Below are 14,383 nucleotides of genomic sequence, written 5' to 3'. Positions count from 1 at the left end.
GAAATGGTAATCACACGAGACTGTCGTCTGCATAGAGTCGCACAAAAGAGAGGAGCTGGTTTTCAGAAGCCTTTTCAAACACAGTTCCTCTTTTCTCTTAAATGTTACTGAATATAGGATGAAAACTGTTTCCTAGTTGGAGTGTAGTCCTGGATAGCAGTGAATTTCAACCAGGACAAAACTGAGGTTTTAGTCATCAGTCCTGAAGGTCCAGCCAGACCCAACCTATCCCGTCCTGTTCCAACCAAACCAAACTCTATTCACTCGAACCTATTTCATCACATTTCAGTCGAGCTCAACTCCTGCAGAACTGAACCAAACCGTCCCAAATCAATCCCACCTGAATCCCAGCCGTCCTGACTTCATCCAGCACTGAGCAGTACCCGGTGGAGATGATTCTTAACCACTGAGCTGCTCGTCTGGTCTGACCAGGACTGTTGACAGAGGTTCTTCACACTGTTAATATAATGTAAATTATCAAAGTAATACTTGCCTTTATAATTTCTTTTTGAGTATTAAAATCATGTTTTTCATAACTCTTTCAGGCCATAGCTGTATCAAACAGAATGACTGGTACATGCAAATACCCTGAATATGACTAACTGTCCCTCCATCTTTTTTTCAGTTGTGTATCATCATTTCCTTGTGCAGTGAAACCATGTTGTAGTTTGCCTGAATGACTCAGTGATCTGAATGTGATCTGTCTCCTGCAGTGCCTCGATGGGCAGTCTATGTAATCTTTGCTGTGGGTGGTCTGCTGATCGTGATCTGCTGCCTGTGTGTCTGCACCAAATGCTGCTGCAAGGAAAAGAAGAAGAAAAAGAAGAAAGATGAGCAGATCGGTTTGACAGGGGTGAACGGGAAATCCACCACGGCTCTGGTGAGTCCGTCCTCCAGGGGCAAACATGACTCCGTTTGATCACTGGACAGGTACAGCTGGACAGGAGAGGACAGGAGACGACAGGAGAGGACAGGAGAGGACAGGTCTCCAGTCCATCACAGGACAAGCAAAGAAAGACAAATGACCACACTCACTAATGTCGGGTCAGCAGTTTATCTCACATGTGTCTTATGGACTGAGGGAGGAAACACACACACACACACACACACACACACACACACACACACACACACACACACACACACACACACACACACACACAGGCCCAGCAGGTATTTGGACCTGTGTCCTTCTCATTGTGAGGCGAGAGTGCGAACCACTGAGACAAGGTGACGGAGGCTTCCGGTGCTCAGAGGTGAAGAACTGCAGCATCCAGGATGGAGTCAGAACTTCGCTGCACTGGCCTCCGGCGAGCAGCCGTCGTGTCCAGCGTCCGTCCGGCTGCAAAGGCTCTCATGGTGTCTGCACGTCACAGGAGTGCAGAAACAGGGTCAACACAAACCTGCTGGCACAGGCTCACACCTCCTCCCTTTGCTCCACTTCCAGATTCAGTCAGATGGAGGAGAAGCGAGCTATGGTTCCACCAAGACGTACAGAGGAAAGCTGCTCTACTCTCTGGAATACAGCGCTGCCCTGTCTGAGGTGAAGACCAGCTCTTCAGCTTCCAGCTGCTGCTCCGATCAGACGGCACTCAGGAACATCTGTTGAAACACGCTCAGCCAGACTCGGTCCGGTGTTTGGGAGGGGTGAACCGGCACTGATAGTAATGGTTTATTACAGCTCCTAATTTATAGCGTAACATTTTTGCGTCTTATTGTCATAAATTCCTCAAACGTTTTGTCATTGAGTTGACGTCCTTCCGCTCAGAATACCTTTTCCGTAACACAAAACATGAATTGCAATTCTACTTCCTGTTTGCAATTTCACAACTTAAGTTTATATTCAAAGACAGGGGAATTTTGGAGAAATTTTCAATTTAATTCAGAATTTAGCAGAAGCCTTGATCCCCGCAGGCTGCAGGTGAAAACAGGATCCACCAGGAGGCGCCATCGACAGTATATTAAAGATTACCATTTTGAAGCTTCCAGCAGGACATCTCCATATTGAATATCTGAAGCTGGATGGAAATGTGATCGGTTAACGCTGGAAAGTGACCGTATCATGTGGAGCTGTGATAGGACGATTTATGCAAAACTGGAAGTCCTGAAATCAGATCAGCAGTTGGCTGATATGAAAATGAGTCTGGTCAAGACGGCCCGGTGGTAGAAACTGGTGTTCTGAAACCCGCCGCTTTATATGCACTCGTATAAGCAATCGTCATTTTTGAATGGGTTCCACTGACACCCACCCAGGCTCTTTTTGAAACCAACATCATCGCCCCCTGCTGGAATTTCCCCAGAATTACAGCTTTTCCACCCTTCAGCCTGGGAGTCGCCCACTGCCGGTTAGTGGATGGGGAGAGTGAATAGTCTTTATTTTGAAAGGAGACAGGGTTGAGTTTTATTGTTGAAAAAGTGCTTCACTTCTGCCAGCTCTTATTTCCTGCTGTCGACTCTGTCGGCTTCATTCCCATTCATGGTGAAGCGCTCGTTGTGGTGTTTCAGTGCTCCATCCTGCTGCGTTGGTCCAGAGGCTGTGGACGGCTGGGAGACGCCCTGGTCTCAACTCAACACCGTCTGTCTGCCGCTGCTTGTCTTCACAGCTCACAGTGGGGATCAAACAGGCCAGCAGCCTGAAGGCCATGGACTTCGGAGGAAGCTCAGACCCGTACGTCAAAGTCTACATCTGCCCCAGCAAGACCAAGATCTGCGAGACCAAAGTGTTCAAAAGCACTCTGAACCCCGTTTTCAACGAGCAGTTCAGCTTCCAGGTACGAGGCTGTCACCGGAAGATCTACTTCCTCACAGGACTCGGAGAACATTCAGGAAAGACTCGGGGCTTCGGGGTTTCAGTGTTGCTTCCAGGTCAGAAGCTTTCAGAGCAGCAGCCGGCAGAGGAGCTGAAGATAATTAAACCTATTGATCAGAGCTCTGTGACAGGAAGCACCACAGGACGTTTTACCTTCTGTTGACACTTTAAGGTTCTGACTCACATAGTGCCCACTTCTTTCATTAAAGATACACATAGTGTGTGTAGTCACTCATATTGAGTATTTCTTTGTGTTTAGCATGTTGTATTGTAAGACAGTTGTGCTTGATAAACCTGCTGAAATATTTTCCTATGATATTTTCCAGGTTAGAACTTCATAATGAAGTCACGCTGTAGTGAATGCTCTGTTGAGGGTAACCTGAGGGCTCTCTCCTCAGATATCCAAGTCTGCCCTGCTAAAGTCCACCGTGGTGATGAAAGTGTTCGACTTTGACCGATTCTCCAAGCATGAAATCATCGGTGAGCTGAGGCTGGAGCTCTGCAGTGTGGACTGGAACCATGTGATTGAAGAGTGGCAGGAGCTGGCCGAGCCCGCCCAGTTTGAGGTGCGTCTGGACTTCAGCCATCAGTTTAACCATTACTGAAGTTACCACTGATTTTAATCAGAACTTCTTATGTAGATTCACAAACTGACAACAGATGAAAACTTGATTTCCAGGCATCATAAAGACTTAGAGATGACTGGTCTCTGCATGTCACTGCACCCACTGCGCAAAAAGACGTTGAATCAACGTCTTTTTAAGATCATTGTTGGACGTCCCAGCGAGGTACCCACAAGGTGCAGAATGTAACGCCAGATGACGTCTTTTTTTTAACGTAATTTCGACGTCGGGTATCGACGTCACCAGGACCTTCAGACAAGGGCCAAAAAAAATGGGGAAAATATAATTTAAGTTGATCAAAATCTAACCACCGGGTTTGCGGTCCGATTTTCAGAGATATTCTTTCAGTCACTTCAGCATTTCATTACAGACGGGTGACACACGAGATTCAAACTCACGACTTACTGTTCAGCGATCCTCAGCCTGACCTGTTGAGCTGTTAGTTTATTGAGTAGTTCATCTGTAAACGGGAGGGTGACCACTATTTTGCGGAAAACTACTTATCCTGAAATACAGTGCGATACACACGAAACAAAGTGGTGATTTTAAAAATGTTTGTTTTGTGTTTCTCCAAAGTTCACAATTTGATGAAATTACGAACTAAATTTAACCGCTTGGGCGGCTCTTTTGTTAGACATAATTCTATCTTTACGAGACAATGAAAACAAACAGACTCAAAGAAAAAGAAATAAAAGGCGGGGTTAACATTCACATAAACACTTTTTCAATGGTAAATTTATCAACGTTGTCTGGATGTTGAAATAACGTTGTTTTTCAACTGACATATCTCAGGAAAATTTTTACAAGTCATGATTTTAAAAATACTGACGATTATATACATCTGAAGAATGTTGATATTTCAATGTTTAATCCACAGTGAGTTTACGACACAACTTCAACCATTTGCTATCAACGTTGTTTTGACATCCAAGGTTATTTTCCTATTTGAATCAATCACCAGCAGATGCTAACTCGAAATGCATAAAGACGGCATCCAACCTCCTGACAAGCCAAGGTACAGCAAAATTCACAGGTACAGGAAACTACGATCACAATCCAATTCTTTTTAAACAGATTTTATTGCAAAAACTTCACAGTACTCAAAATACCGGACCAGTGACGAATCTGCAGCTAACTCTTCCTCCATCCGCTGTCCCAGCATGCTATGGTGCTGACTGCCCTCAAAAGGGACTGTGACCAGCCAGTCCAAGGTGGATCCAGACTAACTGCGGTCACGCTATCTGCACTTAAAAATCTGCTGCGCTTTTGTACTGAGCACTACGGTGGCTTTTGGATGGAGCGTTCAAGTGAGTTGGGAAATTGCAATTGTGGTCTCTATTGTAAAATAGCAGAGTGATCATTTATAAGTTGTTTAAGTGTATGAAGTCATGCTATTAATAAACTAGAATTTGGCACTCAGAGAGCGCAGACCTCCGCCACAGCTCAAGTCAGTCACCAACAACAATAAGAACACCATAAAATCACACAACTTTGTGATCAGAGGTGTGATCGGAGCAGAGCGCTGCGGCGTGCGGTGCCTCTGTCCCTCGCCTTCTCTCCCTGTGTGTGTGTGTGTGTGTGTTTATGTGAAAAGGAAAACCGAAAAGCAACATAATTTATGTTATTTTACTTCATTTTAATTTGAAAATTGACTGGATTCTCTCGTATTTTCCGTTCCCGACTTCTTGTGTGGTGCGATCTGCTCTGTCCAGCTTTACAACTGGCGGTGCACGGCGCGCAGCTCGTGGAGAAAATAGAGAGGAGCAGAGTGGCCGCGGTCCACGGCGTGATAGGATAAGAATATCCTATTAGAATATTTCTATTTAGGTGGTTTGTGAAAATAATTTGACTTTTTTTTTTAAATTGATTTTTTTCATATTAACATTATAGTGAATGGAGATGATGTAATATTTCCTTTCATTTTTATTAAAAATTGGTACAGTAAAATCTCTTGGGAATATTATTTCAGGTAGAGGGCCTCATGCAGAATATTTCTATTTAGGTGGTTTGTGAAAACAATTAGAATTTTTTTTTAATTGATTTTTTTCATATTAACATTATAGTGAATTGAGATGATGTAATTTTGCCTTGAATTTTTATTAAAAATTGGTACAGTAAAATCTCTTGGGAATATTATTTCAGGTAGAGGGCCTTATGTAGAATATTTCTTTTTAGGTGGTTTGTGAAAAAAATTTGACTTTTTTAAAAAATTGAATTTTCCGTATTAATATTATAATGAATGAAGATTATGTAATTTTTCCTTTAATTTTTATTAAAAATTTGTACAGTAAAATCTCTTGGGATTATTCATGAAGGCAGAGGAGCATATGAGGAATATTTCTGTTTAGGTGGTTTGTGAAAACAATTTGACTTTTTTTAAAAATTGATTTTGTCATATTAACAGTATTGTGAATGGAGATGATGTAATTTTTCCTTGAATTTTTATTAAAAATTGGTCCAGTAAAATCTCTTGGGAATGTTGATTAAGGTTGAGGGCCTTATAAAGAATATTTCTATTTAGGTGGTTTGTGAAAACAATTTAACTTTTTTTAAAATTGATTTTTCCATATTAACATTATGGTGAATGGAGATTATGTAATTTTTCCTTTAATTTTTATTAAAAAACGGTCCAGTAAAATCTCTTGGAAATGTTGATGAAGGTAGAGGGCCTTATGTAGAATATTTCTGTTTAGGTAGTTTGTGAAAACAATTTGACTTTTTTTTAAAATTGATTTTTTCATATTAGTATTATAGTGAATGGAGATGATGTAATTTTTCCTTTAATTTTTCTTAAAAATCGGTACAGTAAAATCTCTTGAAAATATTATTTCAGGTAGAGGGCCTTATGCAGAATATTTCTGTTTAGGTGGTTTGTGAAAACAATTAGAATTTTTTTTTAAATTGATTTTTTTCATATTAACATTACAGTGAATGGAGATGATGTAATATTTCCTTTAATTTTTATTAAAAATTGGTACAGTAAAATCTCTTGGGAATATTATTTCAGGTAGAGGGCCTTATGCAGAATATTTCTATTTAGGTGGTTTGTGAAAACAATTTGATTTTTTTAAAAAAATGATTTTTCCATATTGCTATTACAGTGAATGGAGATGATATGATATGTCCATGAATTTTTATTAAATATTAGTACAGTAAAATCTCTTTGGAATATTGATACTAGTAGAGGGCCTTATAAAGAATATTTCTACTTAGGTGGTTTGTGAAAACAATTTGAATTTTTTTAAGAAATTGATTTTTCTATATTAATATTATATTGAATGGAGATGATGTAATATGTGCAACAATTTTTATTGGGTATTGGGTTTTGTTTATATTTTTGAGTGTAAACCAACAAACGAGTGTGTAGTATTTCAATTATGTCTGTCATTTATTTATAACATGACTGCATACATTTAAACAACTTGGAAATGATCACACCGCTGTTTTACAATGGAGACCACTATTGCAATTTCCCAACTCACTTGAACGCTCCATTCAAAAACTACCGTAGTGCTCAGTAAAAAAGCGCAGCAGATTTTTAAGTGCAGATAGCGCGAGAGAAGTGTGGATAGTGTGACCGCAGTTCCAGACTACCGTCGGTCCACAAAACAGGAATCAGGGTTCCCCGACAACCGCTGGACTAGTGATTAAGGGAAAAACACTTAATTAGCCCGACAGCAGCGTCTCCAGCTCCGTGGCTTTCGCAGTAAAGCCTACACATCTGACACACCTCCACTTCCGGGTTTACTCAGTCAAGCCAATATACACTATGGCAGTCAATAAGTGAGCACAGACACAGAACTTCCTCTCTGTTGCCCTTCAAAATAAAACAAAAATAAAATACATCAAAACCCATTTCATACATAATAGGTCATTCCTCATCTCGTTCAGATGGTAAACATTTTTAATCAAGGAACATAAAGTTTCCCCGACTTTCAAATGTCCAATCGCATGTAGACGTTGATATTGGGTCCTAATTTAGACGTCCAGATCTTCAACTTCACCGAGACATCGAAATTGGGTAATAATAAAACGTCCAAATACCGCACCTATTTTGGACGTCCAAAATAGGTCTATAATTGGTCTTGGACGGACGGACGCAATATGGACATGATCTGGACGTCCATACGATGTCCCATGTTTAAGGGGCAGCTGATGATGATGATGATGATGATGATGATGATGATGTGGTGGTGATGAGGATGATGATGGTGGTGATGATGATGGTGATGTGGTGGTGGTGATGATGATGGTGATGGTGATGGATGGTGGTGATGGTGATGATGATGATGGTGATGGTGGTGATGGTGATGGTGATGTGGTGGTGATGGTGATGTGGTGGTGATGATGATGGTGGTGATGGTGATGATGATGGTGGTGATGGTGATGTGGTGGTGATGATGATGGTGGTGATGGTGATGATGATGGTGGTGGTGATGGTGATGATGATGATGATGATGGTGATGGTGGTGATGGTGATGGTGATGATGGTGGTGGTGATGGTGGTGATGGTGATGGTGATGATGGTGATGGTGATGATGGTGGTGGTGATGGTGGTGATGGTGATGGTGATGATGGTGGTGATGATGATGGTGGTGATGATGATGGTGGTGATGGTGATGGTGATGATGGTGGTGATGATGATGGTGGTGATGGTGATGTGGTGGTGATGATGATGGTGGTGATGGTGATGGTGGTGATGATGATGGTGGTGATGGTGATGGTGGTGATGATGATGGTGGTGATGGTGATGATGATGGTGGTGATGGTGATGTGGTGGTGATGATGATGGTGGTGATGGTGATGATGATGGTGGTGATGGTGGTGATGGTGATGGTGATGATGGTGATGGTGATGATGGTGGTGGTGATGGTGGTGATGGTGATGGTGATGATGGTGGTGATGATGATGGTGGTGATGATGATGGTGGTGATGGTGATGGTGATGATGGTGGTGATGATGATGGTGGTGATGGTGATGATGGTGGTGGTGATGGTGGTGATGGTGATGATGGTGATGGTGATGATGGTGGTGGTGATGGTGGTGATGGTGATGGTGATGATGGTGGTGATGATGATGGTGGTGATGATGATGGTGATGGTGGTGATGGTGATGGTGATGATGGTGATGGTGATGATGGTGGTGGTGATGATGATGGTGGTGATGATGATGGTGGTGATGGTGATGGTGATGTGGTGGTGATGATGATGGTGGTGATGGTGATGATGATGGTGGTGGTGATGGTGATGATGATGATGATGATGATGATGATGGTGATGATGGTGGTGGTGATGGTGGTGATGGTGATGGTGATGATGGTGATGGTGATGATGGTGGTGGTGATGGTGGTGATGGTGATGGTGATGATGGTGGTGATGATGATGGTGGTGATGATGATGGTGGTGATGGTGATGGTGATGATGGTGGTGATGATGATGGTGGTGATGGTGATGATGGTGGTGGTGATGGTGGTGATGGTGATGATGGTGATGGTGATGATGGTGGTGGTGATGGTGGTGATGGTGATGGTGATGATGGTGGTGATGATGATGGTGGTGATGATGATGGTGATGGTGGTGATGGTGATGGTGATGATGGTGGTGATGATGATGATGGTGGTGATGGTGATGGTGATGATGGTGATGATGGTGATGGTGATGATGGTGGTGGTGATGATGATGGTGGTGATGATGATGGTGGTGATGGTGATGGTGATGTGGTGGTGATGATGATGGTGGTGATGATGATGGTGGTGATGGTGATGATGGTGGTGGTGATGGTGATGGTGGTGATGATGATGGTGGTGATGGTGATGGTGATGTGGTGGTGATGATGATGGTGGTGATGGTAATGGTGATGATGGTGACACCACATGGACAGATTCATCTTTCTGAACTATTTCTAAAGGGTGATTTCACCACAGTCAGCATGGTACCACAGAACCTGCTGTCAGACATGGGGATGGGGCAGAACTCTGAAACCCCAGCTGACGGAGACAGTTCTGTCTGTGGGCGAGAGACTGACCCACAGGAGTTCTTACTAGAGATGGAGTGTCATGTTTCTGTGCTTCAGGAGGAGAACCTGGGCGAGATCTGCTTCTCGCTGCGCTACGTGCCTACTGCCAGCAAGCTGACCGTGGTGATCCTGGAGGCCAAAAACCTGAAGAGCATGGACATGAACGGCAGCTCAGGTCGGCCGGGAGCGGCTCACGCTTTACTAGGGGTGTCAACAATAATCGATTCAGCAATGCATTGCAATGCAGGGCATGCACGATTCAGCATCGATGCGGCAACGTGACGTAATCGATTATGTCGCTGTTTATTTTGTCCTTGAGTTCACAATAAAGTTGTGAAGTTTCAATTACTTCCGGCGGCATTTCCAAAGCAACGTAGCTACATGCTAAGCAGCTAGTTAGAGTACATACAGGACAGTGGGTAACACTTTACTTGAAGCCCCCCTGCATAACACATTATAAGTACATTCATAAAGCATTATAATGCCATTATGACATGTGTAGCTATAGTTATAAACATTCATAGATGATCACAATGCCAGGACCAAACCCTAACCCTAACCCAAACCCTAACCCTAACCTTAATCCTATGCTGTATACTGCTGTATAGTGAGTTATAAAGCATTGTGATCATGTATTAGTGTTTATAACTACTTATAATGTGTTATAAAGAGGGGCTTCAAGTAAAGTGTTACCGGACAGTGAATACACACATAGCAGCCAATAAAATATGTTGTTAAATGTTACTGCTTGTATTGGCTCATGATTGATGAAAAAATTGCCTTATTGGCCCAGTTTACATGGTGTTTTTTCAGTCCGATTGTAAACAATCGTATTAAACGCGAGTGTATTCATGTACGGCATACAAAGCGATCCATGATGAATTGACCCTGGGTGAAGCGGATTATACAGCGTCCTGTGACACATGTGCACAAAGTCTCACGAGGAACTTTCAGGTCTTCTCTCTGCAGCAGCAGTCCTCAGCGCCGAGCAGAGTTTTTATCTGCTGATATCTGCTCAGATAATGTCCCAACATCTCCATGAGACGCTGCTGAAGGAGCGGCTGCTCCCCTGACCGCGCCGCATGCCGATGTTTCGAATTAACTGGTGCCCGTGTTAACTTGTGACCAATAGAATGAAACTTGTAGTCGTTCTGGTGAACGTGGGTTATTGACAGTTACAGTGAGTGTATACGTTTAAAGTCTTTTGTGAGTCTTACTTTAACAACTGCTGTTATCAGCATGTGTTTACACAGACCTCCACAGTCATTTGTTAACACGGGAACCAGTTAATCCATAACACCGGCCTGACGATCTCTCATATTCTGCTATGGAGCTCCTTATACAACTCGCTGTTGCGCGATTTGGTTCCATCTCGCCTCTCAAGTGTTTTTTCTGTCGGGGTTTTTTATTAAAAAGTGTTTTTCAACCACCGTGGCGTTCTTCTGCTGGCTCTTTGACTGTCCTTCTTCCAGTTTACCACGCACGTGACACGTCACAACGTACGAGGGAACGCATGCGCGGAACAAATAATCCGTCACTGTCAGTCGGCGTTTATAAGGGACACAGAGCGGATTGTCGATCGGCGTAGACCACCTTATACAATCGGCTCCAAAATACAATCCGCTCCGAGTGAAGCGGATCCACTCTGTGTTTACGTGACACATTTTACAATCCGCTCTATGTATAATTCGTTTATGCTGGTCCATGTAAACGTGCCCATTGTGTGCAGTAGAATTTTGATGCATCGCAATGCATCGCAGAATCGAATCGAATCGTGAGGGCAGTGCCAATGCGCACCCCTACGCTTTACCCTGCTCTCCTGCTTCTCCTGGCTCTCCTGGCTCTGCTGGACTCTGGACTCAGCTGTTGTGGTTTATTTCATTGTGATTTGATCGAATGGGCTGCTGACATTGCGGACCATCACAACTGACTCTTCACATCCCCCAGAACTGAAGATGGAACAGCAAAGCTGGAGTTGGTAGTCCAGTGTGTGGACTTGTGAGTGGTTAGTAGTGAGGGGAAGACTGAGAGGACTGAGCAGTAAACCGCTGTTACCGTCCGAGTCCCCACTCCACTCTGAAACAGTTAAACTGGGAATTCTTCCAGTTCCAGACTGGAATGCAGTTAACTTGATGTGAATTGCTCCAAAACCACAAAATACACGTCACTGTTTTCCCACAAAGTCATGCTTGATTTCATTAAAGTCAAACATATGGAGATGAAATGATATTCTACTGGAAAGCAGCATCATGAGCCTGGTTTATCAGGGAGTTAAAGAGATAAACATTGAATTTCCAATGAATGAGGAAGAAGTTTAACATTGTCTATATTCCAGAAGAACTTTTCAGATGGACATCACTTGATTTGTGATGTTTGATGTGACTCGTAGGTTTTTTAATTTGACTGATTGATTTCTCCGCTGGCTGTCCTGGCAGACCCCTATGTGAAGGTGCAGCTGGCTCTGGACAAGAGGAAGTGGAAGAAGAGGAAGACGTCCATCAAGAAGAAGACGCTGAGTCCTTATTTCAATGAGTCCTTCACCTTTGACGTGACGTTAAGCCAAATCCAGGTAACTGAAAACTTTCCCAAGTTCTACCTGGAAGTCTACCTGGAACTGACTCCCTCCCCCCTCCTCCTCCCTCCATCCCTTAAACCCTGCTGCTTCTTCCTCAGAGGGTGAACCTGGTCATCTCCGTGTGGGACCACGATGCCGTGACCCGGAACGACGCCATGGGAAAGATCTACCTGGGCTGCGACGCCACGGGGAACCAGCTGAGGCACTGGGCGGACATGTTGTCCAACCCGAGGCGGCCGGTGGCCCAGTGGCACACCCTGCTGACGCCCCAGCAGGTCAACTCCACCCTCACCCTGAAGAAGAGGATCCCCATCCCCGGAAAGCTGGTGGAGAACAGCCAGCGCTTCTTTCCACACTGAGAGGCCGACCTGGAGGGACCGTGTGTGCAGTGAAGACGGGTGTGTATAATGTCATGAGGGTATCACTGAGGAAAACCTGTATCATATGTTAAAACTCACCATTACAATTTGTGAAATCATCAAAGAGAACTGATCAGTAAAGAGTCTGGATACTTTCACATGTTAGTAGATTATGATGCATAGTGGATCCTATTCTGTTTCACATGAGCACCTCGAAATGACATTTACACCTGTTTGCTATTAAATGTTAACAAAGAAGACCACTTATGTGGAAATGTCTTGTTTGGTACTGAGCACCTGTCTCTGAACACCTGGGGGGGGGGGGGGGGCAGAGAGAAAGAGAGAGACACATTTATTAGTCCAGAACTTACAAATGAACAGAAACAAAACATTTGTCTTTTCCTTTGAGTAAACACATCTAAAATGGATGGACCAGTAACAGTCCAGAGGCAGAGAGAGGATGTAAGAGAGGGGACTATTAGTGGAGGAAGATGCTCTATTCTCTGGATGTTAGAGGGAAAAGATGATGTTCTACCATCTGGGTGGTAGAAAGGGAAGATGCTCTATACTCTGGACGTTAGAGGAGGAAGATGCTCTATACTCTGGATGCCATGGGCCTTGCTTCCACTGTGCAGTACATCACAACAAGGCAAAGAGCAGCCAAACGTAACTTTTTTTTTTTTTTCATTATTAAAGGGGCTGTATCCTGGTTTTTTAGCTAGTCCAAACCCTAGAAAATGGCATTAACATGGTAATAGTTTACTTTTGGCGCTAAGTTAAAGTCATTTTGTGAGAAATTAAAGGAGTCATATTATACTATTTTTCAGTCACGTCATATAGGTCACAGACACCCTAAAACATAGTATATGAGTTTGTTGCCCCAAATTCGTCCTCTGTTTGGAGTTTGAGGGTCTAAAACAGGGGTCGGCAATTAGCGGCCCGCGGGCCAAATGTGGCCCGCCGAACCGCCCAATCCGGCCCGCGAGAGGATTCCAACACGCGCGTGCACAAACGCACGCACTACCCCGGGCCCTCGAGCGAACGCACGCACCCCTGTTGGAGTGCGACAATCTCGAAGGATGTGTTGTTTAGTTGTGGTTTCCTGTTTGTCACTGAAAAATAAAGAGGAGTGGCGCCTCGTCTGGTGAACAGAGAGCGCAAGCGAGTGCGCTGCACTGAGCTCACCGTGTGTGTTTATTCTCCAGTAAGTTTGAGTGTAACGGTGTGTTTCCAACGGACGTGACGCGAATTTTTCGTGCGATGAGATTACATACAAAGTCACTGTAATGACGCGATTGTCGCTCAACCTTGAGCGGCGAGTGGCTGGCGGCGAGCGTTTCCAGGGAAAAATCCGCGCACCCGTCGACTTGCACTGCCACTCGCTGCCGCCCGCCACCCGCCGCTCCATCGCTCGTCGCTCGAGTTGAAATAATTGAACCTTTCAAGCGAATTGGCGCCAGGACAGCCTGTCAGTGTGGAGGTCTTCACGGACGTGCTGACGGAGGGCAGCAGGGCTCCGACCACGCAGAACAGTTGGCATGATGCCAAGGCGAGCGGCGTGCGCGATCTCACTGTTCACCGCTTCTGGTGGAAACCGGGCGTCAGCCTGAAGCAGCGCTGGAACCGGCCGTCCGGGCGCAGCTCCTGCAGACGGTGGAACTCACCGAGCTCAGACGGCCTCCGGAGGGCAGCAGGCAGCCTGAAGCGATGCGGCGCCTCGCCGCAGCCGGAGGAGCTGACTTCCTCAGGCCAGATACAGAGCAGCGACGGTGGCAGGCAGAGCATCTCAATCTCAATCTTTATTTGTAAAAGCACTTCTCATATTCATAAAAGTGCTGAACAGTAAAAACAGTAATAAAAACAAAAAAGAACAAAACCCGCACCATCGATCAGTATGCGCGCGCACACACACACACACAGACAGCCGGGTGCACACAGGACTGTGGGACAGACATCAGAAGAATCCTGTCCACTGTGCAGGAGACGGTGATGAGGAGCTGAG

The 14,383-nt window shown here is 44.4% G+C and overlaps 1 protein-coding gene across 5 annotated transcripts in view; it reads left to right on the top strand.

Annotated features, from left to right (window-relative positions):
- Positions 1–12,631, top strand: part of syt8 (synaptotagmin VIII) — a 23,599-nt gene extending 10,968 nt beyond the window's left edge. For all 5 annotated transcript variants that reach the window (XM_030096190.1, XM_030096188.1, XM_030096189.1 and 2 more), the window contains 7 exons: positions 714–880; positions 1,448–1,543; positions 2,604–2,771; positions 3,208–3,375; positions 9,505–9,622; positions 11,883–12,016; positions 12,121–12,631. In XM_030096190.1, coding sequence (XP_029952050.1) covers positions 714–880; positions 1,448–1,543; positions 2,604–2,771; positions 3,208–3,375; positions 9,505–9,622; positions 11,883–12,016; positions 12,121–12,381 — 1,112 coding nt within the window. In that variant the 3' untranslated portion in view covers positions 12,382–12,631. The remainder of the gene's footprint in view (positions 1–713; positions 881–1,447; positions 1,544–2,603; positions 2,772–3,207; positions 3,376–9,504; positions 9,623–11,882; positions 12,017–12,120) is intronic.
- The last annotated feature ends 1,752 nt before the right edge of the window (positions 12,632–14,383 follow it).

This window comes from Salarias fasciatus, chromosome 7, assembly GCF_902148845.1.
Source record: "Salarias fasciatus chromosome 7, fSalaFa1.1, whole genome shotgun sequence".
Lineage (NCBI taxonomy): Eukaryota > Metazoa > Chordata > Actinopteri > Blenniiformes > Blenniidae > Salarias > Salarias fasciatus.
The sequence above is the reverse complement of the archived record's forward strand: the minus strand, read 5'-3'. Positions and strand labels throughout refer to the sequence as shown.